Source organism: Myiozetetes cayanensis, unplaced genomic scaffold (genome assembly GCF_022539395.1).
Source record: "Myiozetetes cayanensis isolate MyiCay16 unplaced genomic scaffold, myiCay2020 scf2-11, whole genome shotgun sequence".
Classification (NCBI taxonomy): domain Eukaryota; kingdom Metazoa; phylum Chordata; class Aves; order Passeriformes; family Tyrannidae; genus Myiozetetes; species Myiozetetes cayanensis.
Genome location: NW_026087411.1, coordinates 62306610 through 62329238, shown reverse-complemented (window position 1 = coordinate 62329238; position 22629 = coordinate 62306610). Strand labels below are relative to the sequence as shown.

At 39.6% G+C, this 22629-nt stretch overlaps 1 protein-coding gene across 2 annotated transcripts in view; it reads left to right on the top strand.

Moving 5' to 3' along the window:
• Positions 1 to 22629, top strand: part of TPD52L1 (TPD52 like 1) — a 54667-nt gene that overhangs the window by 6681 nt on the left and 25357 nt on the right. For both annotated transcript variants that reach the window (XM_050315313.1, XM_050315312.1), the window contains exons 2-3: positions 16053 to 16168; positions 21589 to 21737. In XM_050315313.1, the coding sequence (XP_050171270.1) occupies positions 16053 to 16168; positions 21589 to 21737 (265 nt within the window). The remainder of the gene's footprint in view (positions 1 to 16052; positions 16169 to 21588; positions 21738 to 22629) is intronic.

Sequence of the window (22629 nt, the reverse complement as noted above, 5' to 3'; positions counted from 1 at the left end):
GTCAGGAAAAATGCTTACTTTGGGGGGTTTTTTGTTGGTCTTCTCTGGTTTGTTTTTTGTAAAGTTTTCCTGTTACCATTTACTTTAGCCTACAGTTATCCTTGCTGTCCGCCAAGAACCTAGTCAGTAAAGTGTTTTAATGTAATGAAACTACTTAAAATGTGTAATGGAAAGCAGTCACTTTTCAGCTTTGCTGTTCTAAAGACAAAATGTAGACTTTTAATATTTTTGTTGTTAAAAGTACTTTAAATTCTATTATCTTACAACTTATTTCTCAAACTCAAAAGTTTAGCATTTTGTGTAACACCGGAACTACGGCTCTAGTGCTGCTTTAGGCAGAGAGAGATATAAAGTTACACTATGAAAACACTTTTGATATTCATGCAAGCATGAAGTGCCTCCAAATACAGTGTTGGTTTTCCCAGTAAAAAATGTTTATGTAGCTGGCAGCACAGTTTATTTCTGTGTGCTTTTCTGTTGAAAGAGCTACTTTTGTTTGTTCAATGAATCTGTTAGGACCGGATCCTGCCCAAGCTGTTTCTCCCTCTGTTTTGAACCTTTCTTTCTGTTTGTTTTTTTTTTTTCTTTCTATTTATACAGTTGATTTCTGTCTGAGTTTTACTTTAGTTTGTGAAACACCTTCCTCTATAGATCTAAATGCATGTTATCTCTCTTTAGTACCTTTGCCACACTTCAAAGTTGTCTATAATAATTGCCTAATAATTATTAAGTTGATACGTTATAAATTGTAAGTAAAGTATGGAAAGCATAATTTAAAACTAGGTATGGTACGAGTTTAAAAGGTTTTATGATTTATATTCTGTACATATTTATAAATGGGAGCTGAAGGGAGCTGATGCTTTCCATGTTTGCTTCTTCAGTAAAGAGTTAGGTTTTTTCTGTGTTCACCTGTTTGTTCAGTGTGTTCTTTTTTCACCAGGTTCCTCACTAGGAACTTGTCACCCGGGTGGGACTGAGGTGGTGTAGGTTTGTGGTTATGGAACGATTTCTCATAACCTTAGGGTTTTAAAATACTTTTGCATAGCTTCTTTGGAATAACTGTTTTCATTGTGCTTTAGGTGGATTTAGTAGTAACTTGTCAAGCTGATGTTGGCTCAGGCATTTTAGGTGCTTAACGAATTCCTCTTTCTATGTTTCTCACTTTAATTAAAATGTTCTTAACTGCACTGAGTAGATCACAAATAGGTCACACTGAGAAATGCTGACATATTTTTAGAGAAGGATGTGGTGTGAATATGTCTAGTTAGAATAACTTCTGAAAGCCTCAGATTCTTTTCTGCTGGGCTGGTGCATGCTAAATTTTCATTAAATAGTGATCTGAGATAGTTGTATTTAAACACATCCAGATTTTTCTTAGAGACAATAAAATGTATGTACATTACAGAGTCAGAGGGGCAATTATGCCAAGAACAGAAGATTATCTTCTACTCAAAGTATTTTAGGTAGATGGCAGCTATTAACTTATTGTTGTGGGAGGAAGGAATCAAAGTCATAATCAGGGAGAACGATGTTTGTCATGTAATTAAACTATCTAGCCAGCTCTGCACTGTTATGTGCATATGAAGAACCAGTGAAGCCCTGTGGTCTTGCAAGAGTAAATCCTTCAGTCATGTAGTGCAGAAGCTTTGATAGCAAAGAAAAGATGACAGCGAAGAAAGAACAGTTACTGGAATAGCCTTACTGATTGGAAAAAAAAAAAAAAAAGGCTGCTGAATAATATCATTCATATAAACTGAATCACAGTGCAGGCTTGAAGACTTACATAGGGTCTTTGCAGACCTAAATAACAGATATTGTCAGGAAACTGGAAGTCAGACATTATAGATAGAGAAAAAATATGTGTTCTCTTGGTTTTAAATTGCTTCAAAAAATAGAGAAGCATAGATAGTGAACAATGTTGATGAAGCTTGCAGGAAGCACAAGAAATTAGAGTATGTAATGATAATAGCTTGTACCCATTTGGGAGAGGTTCGAAGATGGGAACCAGGTTCACAGCTAGATCCAGAATTAGAAGGCTTCTCAGTTGTGTCCAGTTCTGCACAGAAATATGGAGCGTGAACATAGGGAGCAGCAGTATTCTGGTCATATTAATCACTGCACATGGGAATTAAGGACAGGGAAGGGTAAGAAGAGAGTAAGTTCTAACAATTAGGTTGAATAGGGGTGAAGATGTGAATAGAAGTTATTAGCAGAGGTGCAAGCACTGGAATACTGGTTTATTTCAGAAAAGTATGGGTTTTTATGTACCATCCTGCAACAGGTTTCTCAGAAAAATCTTCTTTCTTAAGGTAGCAGAAGAGGGAAAATAAGAGAAGAACTATCTTGTGCTCTCCTTCTAGACCTAAGGTACTGAAGTTAAAACAGGCATGATTTCACACTCAGTGATCTGTAAAGATAGGTTAAAGGTTTGAGTTATATTCTTGCCACTGAGTGTGGTCTCATGCAACCTCAGGGGTGTAGCAACTCATGCCTTGTGCTTAGCTGAACCCCTTCCCTCTTTTACCCATTGGCCTGCCATTACCTGTGCCCAAAGCAGCTGTCAGAGAAGCTGACCCTGTTTGGTTCAGGGCTCATCTTCCCAGTGATCTTCAAGAAAAAAAAAAACAACATAAAATCTGCCTGTGGCAGCTGCCATTTTCTGTTGGTATTTGAGGATGATTCAAGAACCTCAAATATTGAGACTGTATGGTGTGTCTGGAAGTGCCAGTCTCTGTCTCCTGCTCTGATGAATAGCCTCCGTTCCTGCAGTATGGTCGTCTGTGTCACTTGGGCTGGCTGCATGGGGCATGCCTCTGTCTTCAGACCCTGCCCGGCAGAAGGAAAGCCTGTTTCTATGGGAAATTCACAGATACTTAGGGCCCTAAACCGCAGATGCCCCCACTCACAGCCTCACTAAGCAAACGCATTTCCTTGTAATGGCATTCTTCAAAACACTGAGTTGGCAAAGCCAAAAAGTCAATGATGCAAAAAACTCCAAAGGTCTTAACATGAAGCTTAACATTAGGAGAAGAATAATAAGTGCTTCACTTCACAGCTCAGGACTCTGGCAAAAAAACTTGTGATAAAAACAAATGACACTTGGAGTTGGGCAGGCCCGGATAGATGGTGCTGTTCTGATTGAGGAGTGTTTTGTGTGGCCTGTGTGGAGAGAATTAGTGTCACACTAACTCCAAGTTCCAGCTTTATCAGAGCAAGACTGCCTGGACATAAGGCAGTGCATTTGCAGGAATTGAGGTGCCATGCCAGTAAGCTGGTTTTCAATATATTTGTAGTATTTACTTTAAAAAATAAAAATTTATTTTATGTTGAATATAGAGCCTGTGCAACAGAGTATATGGCCATTGTGTCTGTTAAATTGGATTGTTTTCAAATAATTTTCATATAAATAAGCTTTATGTTTATTGGTTTTAAATAGGAATACAATTGTGCTGGAGAGAGATGCATCCAAGAATACATCAAGTTTATTTAGGGAAGACTAGAGGAAGTCTACACTGTGAGATGACCCCCATTAGGAAGGCAAAAGTGCAGTGGTGCAAAGTAGCTGGTCTTTAATTATGAAGTGATTAAGGGGTGAAGCAGGTGGTGCTTAAAAAATGGGACAGCAGGAGGAGGAAGGGAGGGGATGTGACACACTAGACAGGTCTGCTGTGAGGCGTGTGTTGATTCACTGCCTCTTCTTGGTGGCCATGAGCTATTATGTAATTAAACATTAAAAATTAGAGGAAAAGTGAGAAAAGTAACTGTGTCTTTCTTCCAACTTAGTGAGTGATTTCAGCTCTAGGGCCCCCAACTTAAGAAGGACTTGGAGGACCACGGAGATAATGAGAGATCTGGAGCACCTTCTCTATGATGACAGATTGACAAAGTTGGGGTTATTCAGCCTGGAGAAGAGAAGGTTCCAGGGAGACCTAAGAGCACCTTCCAGTACCTAAAGGGGACCTATAAGAGAGCTGAAGAGAGAATATTTACCAGGGCATGTAGTGGTAATGGCCTTAAGGTAAGGCTAAGGGGTAATGGCCTTAAACTCAAAGAGGCTAAGTTTAAATAAGATACTAGAAAGAAATTCTTTACAGTGAAAGTGGTGAGATACTGGAACTAGGCCAGAGAAGTTGTGGATGCCCCATCCCAGGAAGTGTTCAAGGCCAGGTTGGATGGGACTTTGGGCAACTGAGTCTAATGAAAGGTGTCTGGAAAGCAGTGCCACGGAAAGAGACCGGGGGATCCTGGTTGACAGCAAGTTGAACATGAGTCAGCAGTGCCCTGGCAGCCAGGAGGGCCAACCATGTCCAGGGGGCATCAGGCAAAGCATCACCAGCCGGTCAAGGGAGGGCATTGTCCCGCTCTACTCTGCACTGGTGTGGCCTCACCTTGAATATTGTGTGCAGTTTTGGGCATCTCAATAAAAGAAAGATATTAAGCTCTTATAGAGTGTCCAAAGGAGGGCAACGAAGATGGTGAAGGGCCTTGAGGGGAAGCTGTATGAGGAGTGGCTGAGGGCACTTGGTGTGTTCAAGCCTGAGAAGAGGAGACTGAGGGAGACCTCATTGCAGTCTTCAACTTCCTTGTGAGGGGAAGAGGAGGGGGAGGCACTGATCCCTTCTCTGTGGTGACCAGTGACAGAACTGGAGGGAATGGCCTGAAGTTGTGTCAGAGGAGGTTTAGGTTGGATATTAGAAAAAGGTTCTTTACCCAGACGTTGGTTGGGCACTGGAACAGGCTCCCCAGGGAAGTGGTCACAGCACCAAGCCTGACAGAGTTCAGAAAACGTTTGGATGATATTCTTGGGCACATGGTGTGATTCTTGGAGATGGTCCTGTGCAAGACTAAGGGTTGGACATGATGATCCTTGTGGGTCCCTTCCAACTCAGGGTATTCTGTGATTGTGTCCCTACCTATGGCAGGGGCAGTGGAACTAGGTGATCTTTAAGGTCCTTTCCAACCTAGAGCATTCTATGATTTACTGTTGTTAGTTTATAATTATGCTGCCTACAAAGCTTAGTCACAGAAATGGACATTTTGTGCCAAACAGTATGCAAAAAAGTGGTCCTGGTCCTTTAAAACTGTGATCTTTACTCTCCCAGTGTGAGAGATTGAGCAGACATAGGGGAAAGATAATTTTTCCCTTCTCTCTCAGCATTTCTAAATGTGTACTTTAGTATATGTAACTATGCCAAGACATTTGATCTATATTAAAGCCATGGGAGTAATGAGTCTGAGCCTGAAGAGAATCTGTCATGTATCCAGTTATAATTGTTTTTGTGTATTTTCCCTAGTATGTTTACAGGACCAAAAGTGACACATCTGCCTTAGGTGTGGACATTGCTGAATTGGGGTGTGGGGCAAGCAAGCAACCTGCTTTAAGATTTTGCTCATTTTTAAATTAGACTTGTAAAGATATTGTTAGTTATGTGTTTTGAGATCTAAAGGATACAAATTATAACTACGTGAACAATTTATTTTTAATTAAAAATATAATTTTATCATCTTCTTGCAGTACAGATACATTGTTAATTGAGAAGGCTTGTGAGCTTAATTATACTGTAGCTAGATTGCTATATAATTATATTCTTTTGCACTTGGCTTAGGAAAGTACAGTAAACTGATCCATTCTTAGAAGAGAAAGGTTATTAAATCCTACTTTTAAGTTGCAGTGATTTTGATTCAGTGAAGTAGATGAGTGTGAATTGATGAGCATGACATGAAGCGTGAGCTTAATTATACAGTTGATGGGATTTCAGTCACTTCTACCAGCTGAGGATGGGACCCCAGGTGTCTGTCTATTCTGAGATTAAAAAAATGTACCTTCATGTATTTTTAGTATGAAAGGGTGGATTTAAGAAATGTGACTGATGACTTCCACCTCTGACTGCCAACATTCCCATATCATAGTTCTTATATTCCCCTACTTTGCTTTTTCTCTAGTCTGATTATATATGTTTTATTCCTTCATTTGTTTTATGCAGTCTGTTACAGTTTCTAGAGTACCTTATTTGTAGGGAATAAGTGACTTTGTGCCCTGCACTTTCTCATTCCCTATTATTACATCATGACTTTATCTTGTTTCTTTTTTTTTCTTCCCTCTTCTGCCTAAAGAAAGGAAAAAGATGATAATCCTTCCACTTGTGGCATCTTTTTCTTCCCATTGACATCACAGGAAAGTTGTGCAGAATGATCAGTAGAAAGCACAGAAGGTGGTGCAATGCTGTCATTACTTTCAGCTTAACATAATAGAAAGAGTCTTCTGCTGTCTTTAAACTGTTACATTTCACAACAAGTGCTTTGTTTTTCCATAGCTACAGCTTGAAAATGTCGCCCTTGTCTTGCCCAGGCAGGCAGAATTATTATTTTAAACAAAGAGAGCTTGCTAGTGGATAAAATGCACAAGATCATCCCTTGCATTTTGGGACATTTCAGATAATTATTTTGTTGGGAAGATCAGTTCTCAGGTTTCAGTCTTAGGTTGAAGTAAGTGATATGTGTTTTTTTTACTATTATTGCTATTCTCATTTTTTTCCATTGCACTTCTCCTTACCAATGTGTGTGGCTTCCTGAGCATCGGTCAAGCTGTCAAGTCTGTTCTCTGCCAGTTATTTGTGTGTAGATTGTGTCTCTTCACTGGCATAGATTCGCAGCTGTGTCAATGGTTTCTGGGGGAAAAAATGACGTAGAGACATCCTCAAGGTATGATTAATTTCTTCTTATTATACTAAAATGGAGAAAAGAATCAGCACAGTACAACTGGCTGTTTATCCAGGAGCTTCAAATAAAAGCATTCCTTTGTTTGGAAACCTGCCAACCTATATCACAGGTATGGATGGATTTATTATTGCTTGGTTTTGCTGGGGTTAAGAGATGGAAGGGAAAGCCTGAGTCAAGTCTGTAATAAGCTGCTCCAGGATGACTGGGAGCACTTATTCTGAGATTTTCGACTACATCCTAGAGCTGTGCTCCTTCCCTCTCCTTGATACCACCTCAAACCCAGAGCCCCTTGGAGAGAGGAAATGAAGACACTTGCCCACCCATCTCTCTCTTCCAAGGAGCTTACTCAGAGAAAAAAGACTGAGCCCTCATGGTTGCAAAAAGTAGAATCTACAGTTTTCTTTAATGTTTACATTTTTAATCTACGTGACCTGGGTGTCTTGAATTCTTGCGTCTCTGAACCAGGGTGAATCCAGCCTCTGAGTTTGTTTTCCAATCAACCAACTTTCCTTAGAATATAAGTCCTTTAGGGAAAAGGCAGACTGTATGATAATTGCTGGGCTCAAGCAGTTCAGACTTGTCCACAGATAGAACCAGACACAGAAGGGAAGATCTTCCTCCACTAGTTTGTTTTCTAGGTGAATTGAACGAAAACATATTTTCCTATTTGGATCTTCTCATAATAACTTTGTAGTGGGAATCCTTGTAACTTCTGATAGTTTTTTCTGATCAATTTAGTTATTTAGTACTTGCTTCTGGTCCCCCTTCTCCCCCCTTAATCTCTATATCTGGCATTAAGGCTACATTATAAAGAAGATCAAAGACACTAATGCAGTGTCTGGACAGTTCCTTTGTTCTACTTATCATTTCATCCCTTTGAAGACTTAATTGCAATTTAACTTTGTAAACAAGAGCTTTCCAATTTTAAAGAAGAAACTCTAATAATATGGCAAAAGAGGCTGTAACAAGTCGTTTTGCTTACTAGAAGGGTTATATAATTAGGAGGTTTTTTCCTCACTATTTGATATGAATGCCAGATAACAAGGTAGGCATGCTATTTTTATTTAGTTGGGAAACCAATAAATAGAGCAGTAAAAGGGAAGTAAAAAGCAGAAATTCCTAAGTATTTCATTAGAATAAAGGATCATCTATATATGTCTTTGAAATGAATGTCAGAAAATGTACACAAAGGAAAATGGATGTTCTTAACTTTATATTTGCTGCCATTATGGTTCATTCAATAGACGTCACTGCCTACAGGGTGAGCTTTTTTTTTTCGTTGGGTTTTCTGTTGTGTTTTTTTTTTTAAACAGTCAATACACAAGAATTAGTCTGATAAATAATAATCTATAACATGGGCCTAAGATTAATGCAGAGAAAATACATAAAAAGCACTAATTAAAACATCTTTACCTAATCAATGTTTAGATACCCGAGTAAGTCTAAAAATCTGTCTTGGATTTTATTGTTGTATTGTCTGGTTATTTTAAATTTTGTGAAATAGTTGCATATCCTCTAGATTCTAAATGGCTTATTAATTTGTCATCTCTACAATTCTGCTGGCAAACATATGCACAGGTATTGATCAATGCTGAAACAGTTTCTTGCATTAAATCAGATTTCATGGCAGACTGCAGAATTTGGGTCACTAGTCTTTGCCACAGCTGCCATGAACTTTGGGAGGAAACTCAAAAATGCTCATGAATTGTTTCAGCATACTATAACTCCATGTATGGTTGTTGTATTATCTTGTCGTATGAATCTTGCAGAAGAACACATTTAATGTGTTCCACTGGCTATCCTCCTACTTTTTTCTGTATAAATATCATAATAGAAAGGCTTGCCTGCTCAATTGTTTCAACTTGGATCCTTCTGTATGCCTTGCAGTTCCTAATTACTGATAATCCCATACTTCTAATGTTTCATGGATATTTTATCTAATTATATGTGACAGTAAGTATTAAAACTTTCTTTAACATAAAAGCCAAACAGCTATTTGCACTGATTTAAACCTACCATATGCTTTCCCAGACTTTATGGGGGCTTGTCTTTTTTTTTTGTATTTTGAAGTAACGAATGTCCAGAGAATCACTAGTTTGCCTGTTTGTGAAGGATAAATGTGTTACACATGAGTATATTCTTAGTGTAACTTGTTGTAGGAATATGAGGTTGTATGAGACCGCAGGGATGTGCAGTCTAGTCTCCAGCAATCCTACACCACAAGAAGAGGGGCTGTCTGGAAGACATAATGAGGGAGGTGGACTGAATCTTGCATCTATCCCTGGGCAGAATCCTGTGACAGCACATCCCAGAGCTAAGTGTTGATTGAGCTTCTGGATTGAGCTTAACTGAATGGAAGAAGTAGAGAGACGGGGATAAGTAATGAGGACTCCTCAGCTGACCATGGAGAATGAGGGAGGGGAAGTTCAAGGAGTAGGTTCTAAGACAGCTTCTGCTCCATTGGTGCCTCTTGTGTGAATTTTTCAGTGCAATAGAATTGCTGGGCACCAGGCAAAACCACTTGAAATTAAATTCAGGAGAAACAGAGTTAACTTCATCTGCATAAGAAATAGTAGGAGAAGAAAATAGATATTGGTAAATGATGGTGTGTGGGCTCTATCCTCCTGCCTTACCTGCTAGTGGCCTGCTGGAATGAAACCTGGAAAATCTGTGCTTCATATGAGTATGTGGAAGTCAATGCCTGAAGTACCATGTTGTTAGTAAAGGACATAAGAGATACCAGGACATCACCAATGCAGTGAGTTCTTGTAAATGGCTGGTAGTCTTTTGGATGAAGCTCCTAATTCATTCAGGGAAGCTTGCAACACCTATACTGTGAGGTAAAGCAGAAGCTATTCACCCACCCAATGCCTAAATTACTGTTCTAAACAGGTGGAAAGTTAATTCTCCATTCCACACCTGGGTATTTGTATAATTCTGAAATAATAATGTAATGGCCAGTCTTCGCGAGCGAAGATCCGGGGAAGGTCTTTACACCTTCCAGCCTATGCATTGGATTTTTTAGATGAGACACAGTGTGCACGGAACTGAGCCCACCCTTTAATCCTAAGGTTCATCTGCCGGGGCCAAGCGAGCTTGGACGGTGGCAGCGAGGTCCTTAGGACGTAGATGGGTTCCCTTTTAAGGGCTAACGAGCTCCATCTGGCCCAGGGAGTGTCCCTGACCGGGAAATAATAGCAGCTGAAATAATAGCAGCTCTGCATCTGAACAATTTAATAACCATCACAATTTCAGTTTTTGCAGTTATGACCACAACTAGAAAAAAGGGATGATTGTCAGCATTTCTGGGTAAGTGGGTAAGAGGAGCAGGGAATGCAACTTGAATGCAAATCCTTAGTGAGAAAGCACTCATATACTAGTCATGAAAAGGAGGTGCATTTGGAGCCCTACTCTGACCATTCAGTTTTTTAATTCTTTTTTTCTTTCTTCTGTTACCAAAGATTTTATGTTGATCTTAGAAATGACTCTGCTACTTGTGCAACTCCCCTCTGAGAGTGACCAAATCTTCCTGGCTCCTAACTAATACCTATACGTCTTTAGGCAAAAAAACTGTCTTTCCCAGACTAAGTACCTGTGTGTGGTCAGGTTACATAGCTGGGGACAAGAGGAAAATATCTCAGTCTCCACTGAGACTGAGAGGAGACCTCACTGCAGTCTACAACTTCCTCCTGAGGGGAAGTGGAGGGGCAGGCACTGATCTCTTCTCTGTGGTAACCAGTGACAGAACCTGAGGGAATGGCCTGAAGCTGTGCCAGGGGAGGTTTAGGCTGGATATTAGAAAAAGGTTCTTTACCCAGAGAGTGGTGGGGCACTGAAACAGGCTCCCCAGGGAAGTGGTTTCAGCACGGAGGCTGTCAGAGTTCACAAAGTGCTTGGACAGTCCTCTCAGAAACACGGTGACTCTTGGGGTTGTCCTGTGCAGGGCCAGGAGTTGGACTTCAATAACCCTTATGGGTCCCTTCCAGCTCAGGATATTCTGTAGTTCTCTTCTACGCCCAATCAGGATTTTGGGACTGTACAAGAGCAGTACTTGTAGGTGGACTTATAGGACATCCCTTCAAGTGTGCTGTGGGATGCTAGGCTGTTCTGTGGTCACCTACCCTTAAAGGCTGGCTCCATCATCATCAGGGAGTCACAGAACTTCCCTCAGTCTGGGACTAAAGTATGCGAGAAGGCAAGTAGACGGAGAAACCAGTGACTGCTAGGAATGTTCTGCTGGCTTTGCAGTGTAGCACAGTGCAGAGATACCCACAAATTCTGAGCAATAGGTATACCTGTGATCTAAGGCAGCAGTCCTGACTCAAGGCTCCAGAGCAGTATGTTATGTTATCAGCATGCCTGAGCTGATGAGATGTGTAGCTTGCAGTGGCTAACTAGCAGAGGGCGAGTTCGTACTGATGCAGTTATAGTCCAACTTTGAGCTGGTAGATGCTGATCTCTGTGGTGTTCCATTTCAAATATGATGTCCTAATTGTAACAGCTCTGTTTACTGTTGCTGCTTTAGCAATGCCTTTGACTATGCAGAACTTTCATTTAGCAGGATTAAAGCTTCCTTATATATTGGTCTGGGGAGTATCAGATATCTTGCAGTTCTAAAAATACTGTGAGTCTCAGTGCAGTGAAGTCATTAAACTTAATATCAGGTGGAATCCTGACGGAGTAGGTTCTTCTGGTGTTTACAAATTTAGACTTAGAAAACCTAGATTGTGTGCAGGTAAAACTGTTTTAGCTCCTTGCACATAAAAACAGTTGGTAATTTGGCAGTAATGGTTCTGACCAGGCACGTATGTGTTGCTTCTTGTGGAAAACTTATTTAGCCATTGGGAAATGTTTCACTTTGAAATTTTAGTCTCCCTGTATTTTAGTTAATAAGTAATAAATATTTTCCCTGATCATGTAAGTTAGCAGAAAGAATGATTTAAATTAATTTTATAGCTTCCCCATACTTTCAGTAAGCCACTGGGAAAAGAGCCTTGAAATGTTACCTGACCAGATTCGCAACTTCCCAACAATATTATTTTAATAAGCAGCTAATGACCATGTGAATACTATGATTTAAGATAGCTAATTTAAAGGAAAACATGGAGATCAGTGAATGGAACTTGAGATGCACTGTAAAATCTATCATATTCCAGTGCTGCATGAAATATTTGGCTTGAGCATCTGATCAAAATGCCATTCTGTATTTTAGTTCCTGTGAGAAGTTACAGATTACTTATACAGCTGTAAATACATTATGACTATGACTAGATATATGTTTATCCATAGAGTTATATACTGTGTAGATATATTTAATTCCAGGTTTACTGGAAATCAGTTAAGTTCCTTCTACCCCCAAAGGAAGAAGCACGAAACTGAAAAGAAAAGCTGTGTCACCTTCTCAACTCCAGAAACTGTATGTATAAACTGAATGTCTGTTCATGCACATGGATGAATGTCCACATTGCTAAACTGCAGATTTCTTTTTTCCTTGATAAAGTACATAATTTTTGGAATTGAATGGACATACAGTATTATCTTAAAATTCTGACTTTTAGATACCTAAATCTGGCCTGCTTGTGTTGTGTAGAAAAATACTTTGACTCTAGGACTTAATTCTAACCATTTAGCTGAATCAACTCATCCCTTTTTGTGTTTTCATAAATAGTTAGATTAAGTATGTTTAACAAAACATGTAAATAGATTAAACACACTCAGTAGGATCCTACCATGTTACTTGATTCTTAAAGAATTGCTCATGTGGTTAATTCAAGACACATCAGCAATCCCACTGAGCTCTTGTATTCTCCTGTGCTTCTGTACTCGCTGCATTTATAACCGATATCTCTAAGGTGTATTGGTGTATTTCCCAGGCTGCCTGGTTGAAGGGACCCTACAGGGAAAGTTGAGAGGAAGCTGTGCTTCCTGCACAGAGTAGAAGGTGGGAGAATATTTTGGGGTCAGCAGTGCTTAGCAATAGAAGCTGTTTGGCTACTACAATCATCACCAATTCTTATATGCTTTGTTGTGAATTTTGCTGCAAGTTCCTGTTCTCCTTAGAGACTGAAAAACTATCAAGTTTTCCTCCTAACGAGTAGGAGAATGTTGATAGCTCAATTTCCTATGGTTTTGTGTCTTGTGGTTGGCTGACTTCCTTGAATCGAGTTAATGCCATAGCTCTTCCTGAGGCTATGCTGAACTCCTCCTGGGCAGGGTGCTGTATGAAACTCATAGAAGGTGGGCTTTCGAGGAATGGATGCTGTGGTATCCAGAAGTAATTTTTTTTCCTGTTATTGTAAAACAGATTTTGTGAATGGTCCTTTTTCCTTGTTTGGTTTCTCTGGTACCTCACATAAGGATGAGATCATTTAGCATCCCCTCTGTCTGTGACATTACTTTAAATCTTCTTTACTAGCTGACTGTTTTCATGAAATTTGTTTTAAAAGACCTCCAACTCTTTTAAATCTAATACAGAACTCAGTGGTTATTAGAGGAGAACTAGAGACAGGCACGTACATTAAAAAAAAAAATAGGCTAAGAAGAATAAGGTTTCAGGAACCTTACCTGCATACTTTGCTGTGTGGTTGGTAGCAATTGTGGATGCTTCATTCTCTAGGATAGAAATCATAGGGACATGGTTTATGTTTACATTCTCAGTAGATGAAAAGAGTTGGAGTGTCCTCTGCCTCAGGAAACCTGCTATCTCCCTAATGTTTTTTATTTTCCCTCTTTCCTAAGATGAAGACTAAGACAGGTAAATTAGAGAAGTGGTCTGTGAGAGTAGCCCAAGGCAATGGAGAAGATACCTTTTCAGAAATGACTGTCAGTTGCTCAAGTTGGGAAAAGAGACTGAAGAGTTGATATGACTTAGCCCTAGAACTGAAGCATCCTACTTATGTTGCTAGTCCTGGCCCAGGACAGAAGTGGTCGGTCATAAATGGTGCAAGAATATCAGTGAAGCTGAAAAAAAAAAAAAGGATAATGAAAGAACGACAGAGACTGAGAACAGCTCGGAAGAGTTGAGAGAATAGGTTGCTTCTGATAGGGTTCATGTGAGGAAGTTTCAGAACTGAGACTGGCTTAAAGATCCACAGTGTGGTGGAGAGATGATCATACTGGAACTGCGAGATGACTGAAGTGAAACCTTTGCACAGGGACAATGACCATTAGGGAAGACTCTGGTAGAGGCTTGAGCAAGAAAGGAGAGACTAAAGGATCAGATTAGATTTTGGAGGATTTAAACAAGAAGCAAAAGGTAAGAATTGAGATTATCACTGCACTGCAGAGGATCATACAGAAGATTGACATGCATGTGCTATTTTGGAATGGATTGTAATTTCAGTCCAATCTTGAAGTTTAAACTTGACCATTGGGTCTAGTTAAATGTTACTCAGTTGCTTCTGGTGATTTTGTCCATGTTGGCTTCCACCTCTGTCTACCCTATTCTTGCCTCTTTAGCTAGCCATTCACAAACTTATGATGTCCCTTGAGCACAGGTCGGCCTTCTTTTTAGCTCAAGGATCAGTTGCTCCAAGGTCACCTCATCTCACATTTACCCCAAGGCTTCTCTTAAGGGTTTTCAACCTTAACCTTGTTGCCCCTGAGATTTTTCCCAGAGCTGCCCTGTACTGCTGCTCTTCCATCCATGGAAAAAGAGACTGCTTTCAAGATTATGGGGACTAAGTTTAGCTTGATTTCCATAGCAACACTATTAATCCTCAAATACCAAACAACAATTTTGTTCGGAGATGGAGGAGTGTTAATAAAGGTGATTTGGGAGTATTCATACTGAATAAATGTGCTTTTCTTTTGTTGGGACTTCAGCAAAGGTTTTCCTGGCAAGATGCTTTTTGGGTAATAGCTAAAATATCAACTACTTCTATATGCTCTCATGTTTGAAAAAAGATTTGGTGCATAAGGGTGGTGATCTTTTTCTGCATGTGGTGCCAGGCAGGCGTTCAGCACCTGTTTTACTGCTCTTTATCTTCCCACTCAGGGAAGGTTGTAATTAACAAGGCTGAGTTCACCCCATTGTGCTCTGCAGTGAGGTTGATGGTATGAATTGAATCAGTTCTGTTCTGTTAAATAGGAGGAAATCCAGGTACACTGGGGAATGCTAGGTGGAGGAAATAAGAGAAAGGTGGAGGGAGCTTAGTTTTCTGCATGAAAATGTAAAGTATGCAATTTCAACATACTCACTGCTTGTAACCTCTGTTCCCTAATGTGAAAACTTAACTAAGTTATATTCTAATCTCTATGTAATAGTGTACAGGCCCCCACAGACCTGGGAAAGAAATTATTCTCTTCCACAGTAAGCGGTATATAGGTGTTAGGAGTCAGCAGAGATGGCTGATTACCCCACTAAAGAACTGAATTAAAGGGAAAAGTGCTGTCCCAGATGTAGCCTGAAGGAGATTTTTCTTCCACAACAGAAAAAGATCTAGAACTTTAAAACAAGTTCCAAAGGAACAAGAACGTCTTCTACTATCTCGTGGCTCGTGTTGTTTTCTTTGCAGACCGTAAAGAATGAGAGGCTCTTAATGACTCTCTTAGTGGAGATTGCTGGAACCCCAGCAATCTTCTGTTTGCTGAATAACTGGGAGATAGGATATATTTTGTTTCATCTGTATGTATTATACGAGCCAGGCCCATGTCTTGCAAACATCTTTGTGTGCACTTATCTTGCTTATTATACTTACTGGTCTTGGATATGCAGAAGAAGAAAGCAACTGGAGGCTGAGTATATTTATCCACCCTTCACAAGTTTAGATTGAGCAATCAAGGTATGCTGCTCACTAACATGTAGAAAATTCAAACAGTAGGTATGACATTTGCTTCTGCAAACTATCTACGTCTGTAAGGTTTCAATTTGCTGCAATCAGAGGTGCTTTTAAAGCAAACTTTGCTCAGTGATTTACTTTATTCTTCAGTGTAGTATTGCTACTCTTCACATCTATGATTCACATTAACCAGCTTTCTTATTTTGAAGAAAAAGCTTTCTTTTTTTCTTCTGTATTGTTAGAAGCAAGGAAATGCCTTTTCAGGGATTACTGGGGTCCAGGGTGATTGCTTTCTTGGAATGAGAGGTGCTTATACATATTAAATTGCTTCTGTGCAGACATTGTCATCAGATACTTCCAGTAGCTTTTCAGAAGCAAAGAGAAGCAGAATCCAGATGATCTGTAGCAGGAAGAGGCTGGGGTTTATGGTTTTTTTTCCCCAGTGGGTGAATATTATAATGTTCTTAGATTTTAGGGAAGGCCAGTACCATAACTGGTATAATCAATAACTGAAATAATTAATAATGGTTGTCTTGACCTTTTAACTCTAAGGCCTTTTGGAAACCCAGTCAATGCATGAAGCAGATGAAGATGTGGTCACTGATGTTGATTTCACCAATATGATTTCTGAAGAAGAAAAAGAAGAGTTAAAGATTGAGCTAGCCAAGGTAATGAATTTGAATTTCTGTGAATTTGAATTTCTGTGTTTCTAGTTCCTTATACTGGAAGATATTAATTGTAGGATGAAGTACACATCATAAAGGTATGCCCTTTCTTTTGCTAAAATTATTCTAGGCTACAATATTGTGAATGAATTAATTTCCTTATATATTTTTTGAAGGTTAAATATGTTCTACTGGGTGGTTGTACAGAGAAAGTTAAATATACCTTACCATCTTAGTAAAGACTTGTCTTTATTTAGAAACCTTCCTTGATAAAGAATGGAAGGTGTTTTTATTAGATCTGTGGTATTGTTGTTACAGTGGTTGTGCCACCTGATGGAAAAGATTCTTTTTGTGGTGCTCAGAGGAAAAACTAATGATGGTTACAGAAGAGACTGATGATGATAAGTACAGTAATTTCACCCCATTTTTGTTTTCTTTGGCACTGATGTGTTTGGAGAGGGTTATATTTTCTTTCAGGAGTCTGGAATTCAGGACACTATGAAGAGGCTTAAAAATAATAACAAGGAGATAGGAGGAAAAAGGTGGGAACCATGTGGGTTTTTTATTATAAAGATTAAAGAGATTGTCTAGATTTGGTCTACAAGGGGAGGATGTGTTCAGTTTTAATTACTGCTGCTGAATATTGCAGAAACAGAAGCAAAATTCCAAAATGGAAAATGAGAGAATGGGAAAAAGTGTGAGTTTACTTATTTAAATATGCATCAAATAACAGAAATCACAACTGTATGAAGGGGAAGAGTTGTTTCTGTCTTAACTGGAGTATTTAAATTAATATTAAGTTGTAATACTAAGTACTCTTAGAAGTCACATTCTTAATGACTCTTGGGTCATTTACCTTCAGTGCTGATTTAGGATTTTGTAGTGAAACAAAAGACTGTTTTTTCCACTTTAATATTTTATCAAGCCCTATGTTTCTGAGTCACTAGTTAATTTTAACTTCTTTGCTGACTCCGGTCACATCTGTAAATAATCAGAAGGAAGCTGAAACTTTACATGTTCAGTTCATCACGTAAGTTAGAAGTTGGCCTGCTCATTAGTGGCTTTTCATCAGGATCAGAGGCAATGGGCACACACTGAAACACAGGAGGTTCCCCCTGAACATCAGGAAACACGATGTTTTTGACGTGAGTGTGATTGAGCAGTGATACACATTGCCCCAAAGTGTTGTGGAGTCTCCATCCTTGAAGATACTCAACAGCTGTCTTGGTACAGTCCTGGGAAACATGCTCTGGGTAGTTCTGCTTGTGCAGAGGGCTTGAACCAGATATCCTTCAGTGGTCCCTTCCAACATCAGTCCTGTGATTCTCTTCTCTTTTCTGGTGAAAGCGACTTAATAGCAGGTGAGAAACAAGCAAGGAAAAAATTCAGTACTACTTGCAATCGTCTGAGAATGATAGGTCTCTCAAGGGAATTAATCTGAAGAGTTTTTGGGTGTCCTTTCTGCCTACTGATTCTCATGGGAGCAGAAAGTTCTCAGTGGCTCATGCTAGAAATGCTTTAATTCATGTACTAAGAGAATGCCTTTTAAATATTATGATCTTGACTGACCTAGGAATTATTTTTTTAATTGCTCACAGCAGTTTACTGGCATTCATCTTATGCTTTAAAAGAAAATACAACTAAAAAATTATGATAAGGAAGGTTTGGAAAACTTGAATTTAGAGTGAACAAAGTCTAAACTTAAATGAAGCTTATAACTCCTAGAAAAGACTGTAAAAAAATATGTACTGGCCTTGCCTCCTTCAGAAAAACCTCTATGAGAATCAGCTAATGTTTCCTTTTGAAAAGTTGTTAGTCTTTACTTTCAAGCCCTTTCTGCTCCACTGTGATAGTTTTGTTTTCTTCCATGTCCTTATGTGTTATGTAATACCAGTTTGAATCTGTAGGAACAAGCACCTTTCTTCTTATTGTTGTAAAATGTAAAAATCATCCTTAATTCTGCTATTGATAGTTGATATACTGGGGAGCTGTTGTGAGCACCTCTTGTGCATGTAGTTAAACAGAAAAAATATATTCCATCTCTGTGTTGTGTATCTGCTGTATATATTCTTTGTCTTCTTCCTCTTCCTCCTTCCCCCTCCAACATTAGGAGAGGAACAAGCACAACTGGGTTTTTTTACAAGTTTTTTGTATCCACTATTCCTATTCCTATTCCCCTGCTAGTAGTCTCTTTGTACTGGAAGCTTCTCAGAGCATGGACTCACTCTGTTCTTGTATTTGTAGTCTGGCTGACACAGCAGGGCTTGGACTCTAAACAAGCCTTGGAATTTCTACGGTGAATCTAGAATGAGTAACTCTTACAGAAACTTTGAGCAGTCATTTGAATTTACAGAGGTCAATTTGACTTTTCATAATAATAGCAGAAAATTGTAGCCCAAAAACTTTACATAAGGCCAGAAGATTGTTAGCAGAACAGGTTTTCTTCTCCCTTCCTCCCTCGCTATGAGGAGCATGGTACAATGACTCTTGAGTCATGCTGGGGGCTGAGATTGTGAGCTGTCTCGCTCACTGCTGTCAGTTGTCCTTCCATTACACTTGTCAAAGTAGTCATTTACTCTTTGCTGTCTTCCCCCTCCCATACCTTCAGAAAAGCAGCTATCTGCTTTGATCTAGCTAATGCACAGGTTCTAAGTTCAGCAGTGTGTGTTACTGCATGTTTGCTCCCAGTTTGAGGAAAAACGCTAACACCTTGTTATGCAAACGTATGCCTAAATTTATTTATGAGTGTTCCTGATGTATCTGGATGTTGTTCACCCAAAGGAAAGCTTATGTATTAACAGGTTCTAAACCCAGAGCTGTAAAATTTGAGCTATATGATTTGTGCATGTTCTGTTTTATTTTATCACTGCCTTCCTCTGTTCTCCATCTCAGCTTGTTTCTGTCCCCTGTGCTGTACCCATACAGGTATTTGTGCATCACTCTGTAGTGGATCTGGTGAAAAGATCTTCTGTGATGGCTTTTACTTGGTTCAGTCCAGGAAGGATGGCTGTGCAAACAGTCAGACAGGGCCACTATGTATTTGGGTGATGTAGTAGTAGTGAAAATGGATGCTTAATCTAATTTATGTTTAACCATGCTGGCTTCTGTTTTCTGTTGGAGCCCCTTAATATTTTAATCACTTACTGCTTTGGAAGCTTGTATTTCTGTTGACTTAAGCCCTAGTTTCATAACAGACTCTGCATTTATATGAGAGGACTTTTTAAAAATGCCTAAGCAGGTGATGCCTGACTACCATGGGAGCTAGGTATGTAGCGTGCTTAAATGTTTTTGAAGATCCTACTGTAAGTCCCTAAACCTTTCCACCTGCTTCAGAGTCTTCAGTCACTGATATCTGAGCACTTGAGGGCGTTTTTTATCTGTCATTATTTCAAAATGATGGAACTTGAGGAGGATTTTGTCAATTCAAAACTGATCATTGTATTAAATATATTAAATCATTTTTCTTTCGTCAAAAATGTTATTCATACTTATGTCATTGAGCACATGGCTAATGCTTGCTTAGGGTTACAACTTTAGATGTCTATTCAGTGGAACAGATGGAAAGTAATTTTAATAGAAGCCCTTAAATGTTTACATATCCAGGTACCTAATGATCAGGCTAGCGCTAGCCCATATGGAAAGCATTAAAGTAAGCATATGGGTATTGGTTTAAGTTAAATTCTTTAGCAGTGTTACTCAGGCAGACGTGCACGAAGGGGTTTGCTGGGGGAAACAACCAAAGGGTGTTCTGAACCGCTGCCTAAGGAACGCTGACATTTGTGATTTCTTTCTGGAACCATTTAACCAGTTATCCTCTCAGAAGAGAGACTCTTGACAGCTGCCTCTTGACAGTGTTTCATTTGCAGGTTAGAAATATAATGGAGCATAAAGGACATGCAGAAGAATAAAGCAATTTGGATAGTTGTGTATTTTACAGGTGAAGTGTTGGCATCACAGGCACTGGTTAACATTGATATCTACTTCACTCAGATCGTGATTTGGCTTTGTGTTCATAATCTTGCTGCTTGATTCCTGAGCTGCTTGAATAATTCAGATAGCAGGTAGTGACAAAAGAGAAACTGACAGCTGAGGGATTCAATGATGAGGCTTGTCTAAGAACAATGAGTTTCCAACCAGTTTTACAGGGAAGCGGAACGCATGAGTGTGTAAAATAAAAATAATGCTGGCATTGGTGTCCTAAATATAGCCCTGGAGGTCAGCACTGTTTCAGCTGGTGCTTGCATCATTCCTTGCAGCCTATGGAGTTATATCACAGGGAGACTGTGGTTCCAGGGAACTTAGCATATGGTAGTCAGATACACTGCCATATGTTATCCTATTAACATATGGAGGAAAGAACGCATTTGGTAAGGGAATTTCTAAACCTGAAGTGAAAGGCAGCTGCTCTAGTGTCACTTACCCTTGTTAGCTTCAGTGGTTCTAAGTGCTGCTTGTATAGATTGGATTGGGAAGCTTCCAGATGAGGAATGCAAACCTCTGCTCGCTGGCAGGAGTGTTGCCCAAGGAGCAGGATCGTGAGTCAGTGGCAGGATGTTTCTGCTGCCCCTCTTCTGGTCCTGTGTTCTGGTCCTTGCCTTGTTAAAACACTGGCTTTGTTTAAATGTTTCAAAAAAATGTCCACTGCAGGAAGAATTGTATCCCTCTGTTTGGGCTGGATGGCATCTTTACAACTTGAAAATGCACAGTTTGGTTAATGACTAAGAGCTCTGAAAAGGATAATCTGCTGTGTCTTCTGAGTGTTTCTATGCTTTGGGTAGGACCTGCTCATTCATATAAACAGTCCATCTATAAACCTTTATGTTCCTATTTTGAAATATGTAGGGCCTAAAATACATAAACCTTGTCATGTAAGTTTTATTTATAACATTTTATGATACTCTCAAGTCATATGCGATTTTTCTGGTTTTTTTAACCTGCTCCTGTGAGTTTGAATCTGTTTTTTTCAGGACTGGAAGACTAAAAATCTGCAAATATGAAGTTAAAAGCCTGTGCATTCAGAGACAGATATTTGCCTGAATTATCCGGTCTTGTATTTGCCTGAATTGTCTGGTCCTGCCCATTCCCATTTTACTAGTGAATGAAAAGCTGATGTTTGAGACTCCTAATGCCCTAAGGCAAATCTTGGTCAAGTTGCTTCCTTACTGGACAATTTTCTGTCTTATCAGATGGATGTGTATGGTGGTGCACATAGATGACACAGTTTGAGACATTAATTTAATGTAGTGTCAGCTCTGTTCTGGGCATGCCTTTGTGATCTCCACAAGCACTTGTCTCTGTAGTTACCTACAAAACCCACAAGTTTATGTGAGATTCATTTACCCTTCTTAACATCATATGTGTTTATCATTCTGAGGGAACAAGCTAACTCCTTTCTCCTTTCTCCTCCCATTTGTTTCTCTCAGCTAGAGGATGAAATTTCAACTTTGCGGCAAGTGCTAGCAGCCAAAGAAAAGCACCTGGTTGAAATTAAACAAAAGCTTGGCATAAGTCTGATGAATGAACTGAAGCAGAACTTTAGCAAAAGCTGGCATGATATGCAGACAACTTCCGCGTGAGTACTGATCTTGATACTTACACGTATGAACATACCATGTTCCTCTCAAACTTTTTGGGCTGAATTAATAGCAAGATTGGTGGAAAGAACCACCCACCTTTCATCAAGTGCTGTCTGAAAAGTCATTTGGTATTTTTTTTCCTTTTCATTTGACAACTGAATTTGACACTTAAGGAGAAGTAAGAGTGAGCTGCTCCACAACTGAGCTGATCTGGGAGTTGACAGCAAGGCAGGCAGGGCAGTGGCATCACCCATGAAGGAGCAATCCCATAGTATCGGAACAAAGAGAGCAGAGCAGGTCCAGTGACAATAAAGAGGGTCAAGCCAAGAGTTCAGATTTCCATCTGTATTGATGACCCAGGTCAAGCTGGGGAGTCAAATCTGTGAGTTCAAGATCAATGAGGTACCCAGCCAGAGGCATACCAGTAAAATTACTTGGGCTTAAATGCAGTCTAAGCTTTAGTGTAGCTCCAAAGTGAAATGAAAATGTGCTTAACGAGGCCTCTCCCAGCTCTTTCTTTCATGGCACTTTGGTCACAGTCTCACCCAAGGCTGCAGAGTTGTGCAGTGTCAGAGGTAGCCTGCAGCCAGACTCAGGGGAGTGGGGGGGAAGCATTTGCAGTGTCTCTTGGTGTGTTCAATGCATTAACAGGAGACTTGAAAAAATATGTTAAAACGTACACTTTTGCATTAAAATAATTATTCTTTGTATTTTCATGAGAAGTCAGAAGAGGCATAAACCTCTTAATAGAAAATGTAGTTTGTATGCCTCCTATCTCTGACTTTTGGACCGTTTCTCATCTAGGTCCTGTTTCTCATGACACGTCATTAGCAGGAGCATCAGTGCTGGCTTGGTGAGGATGTATGGCATGTGCTAGGAGGGGGTAGT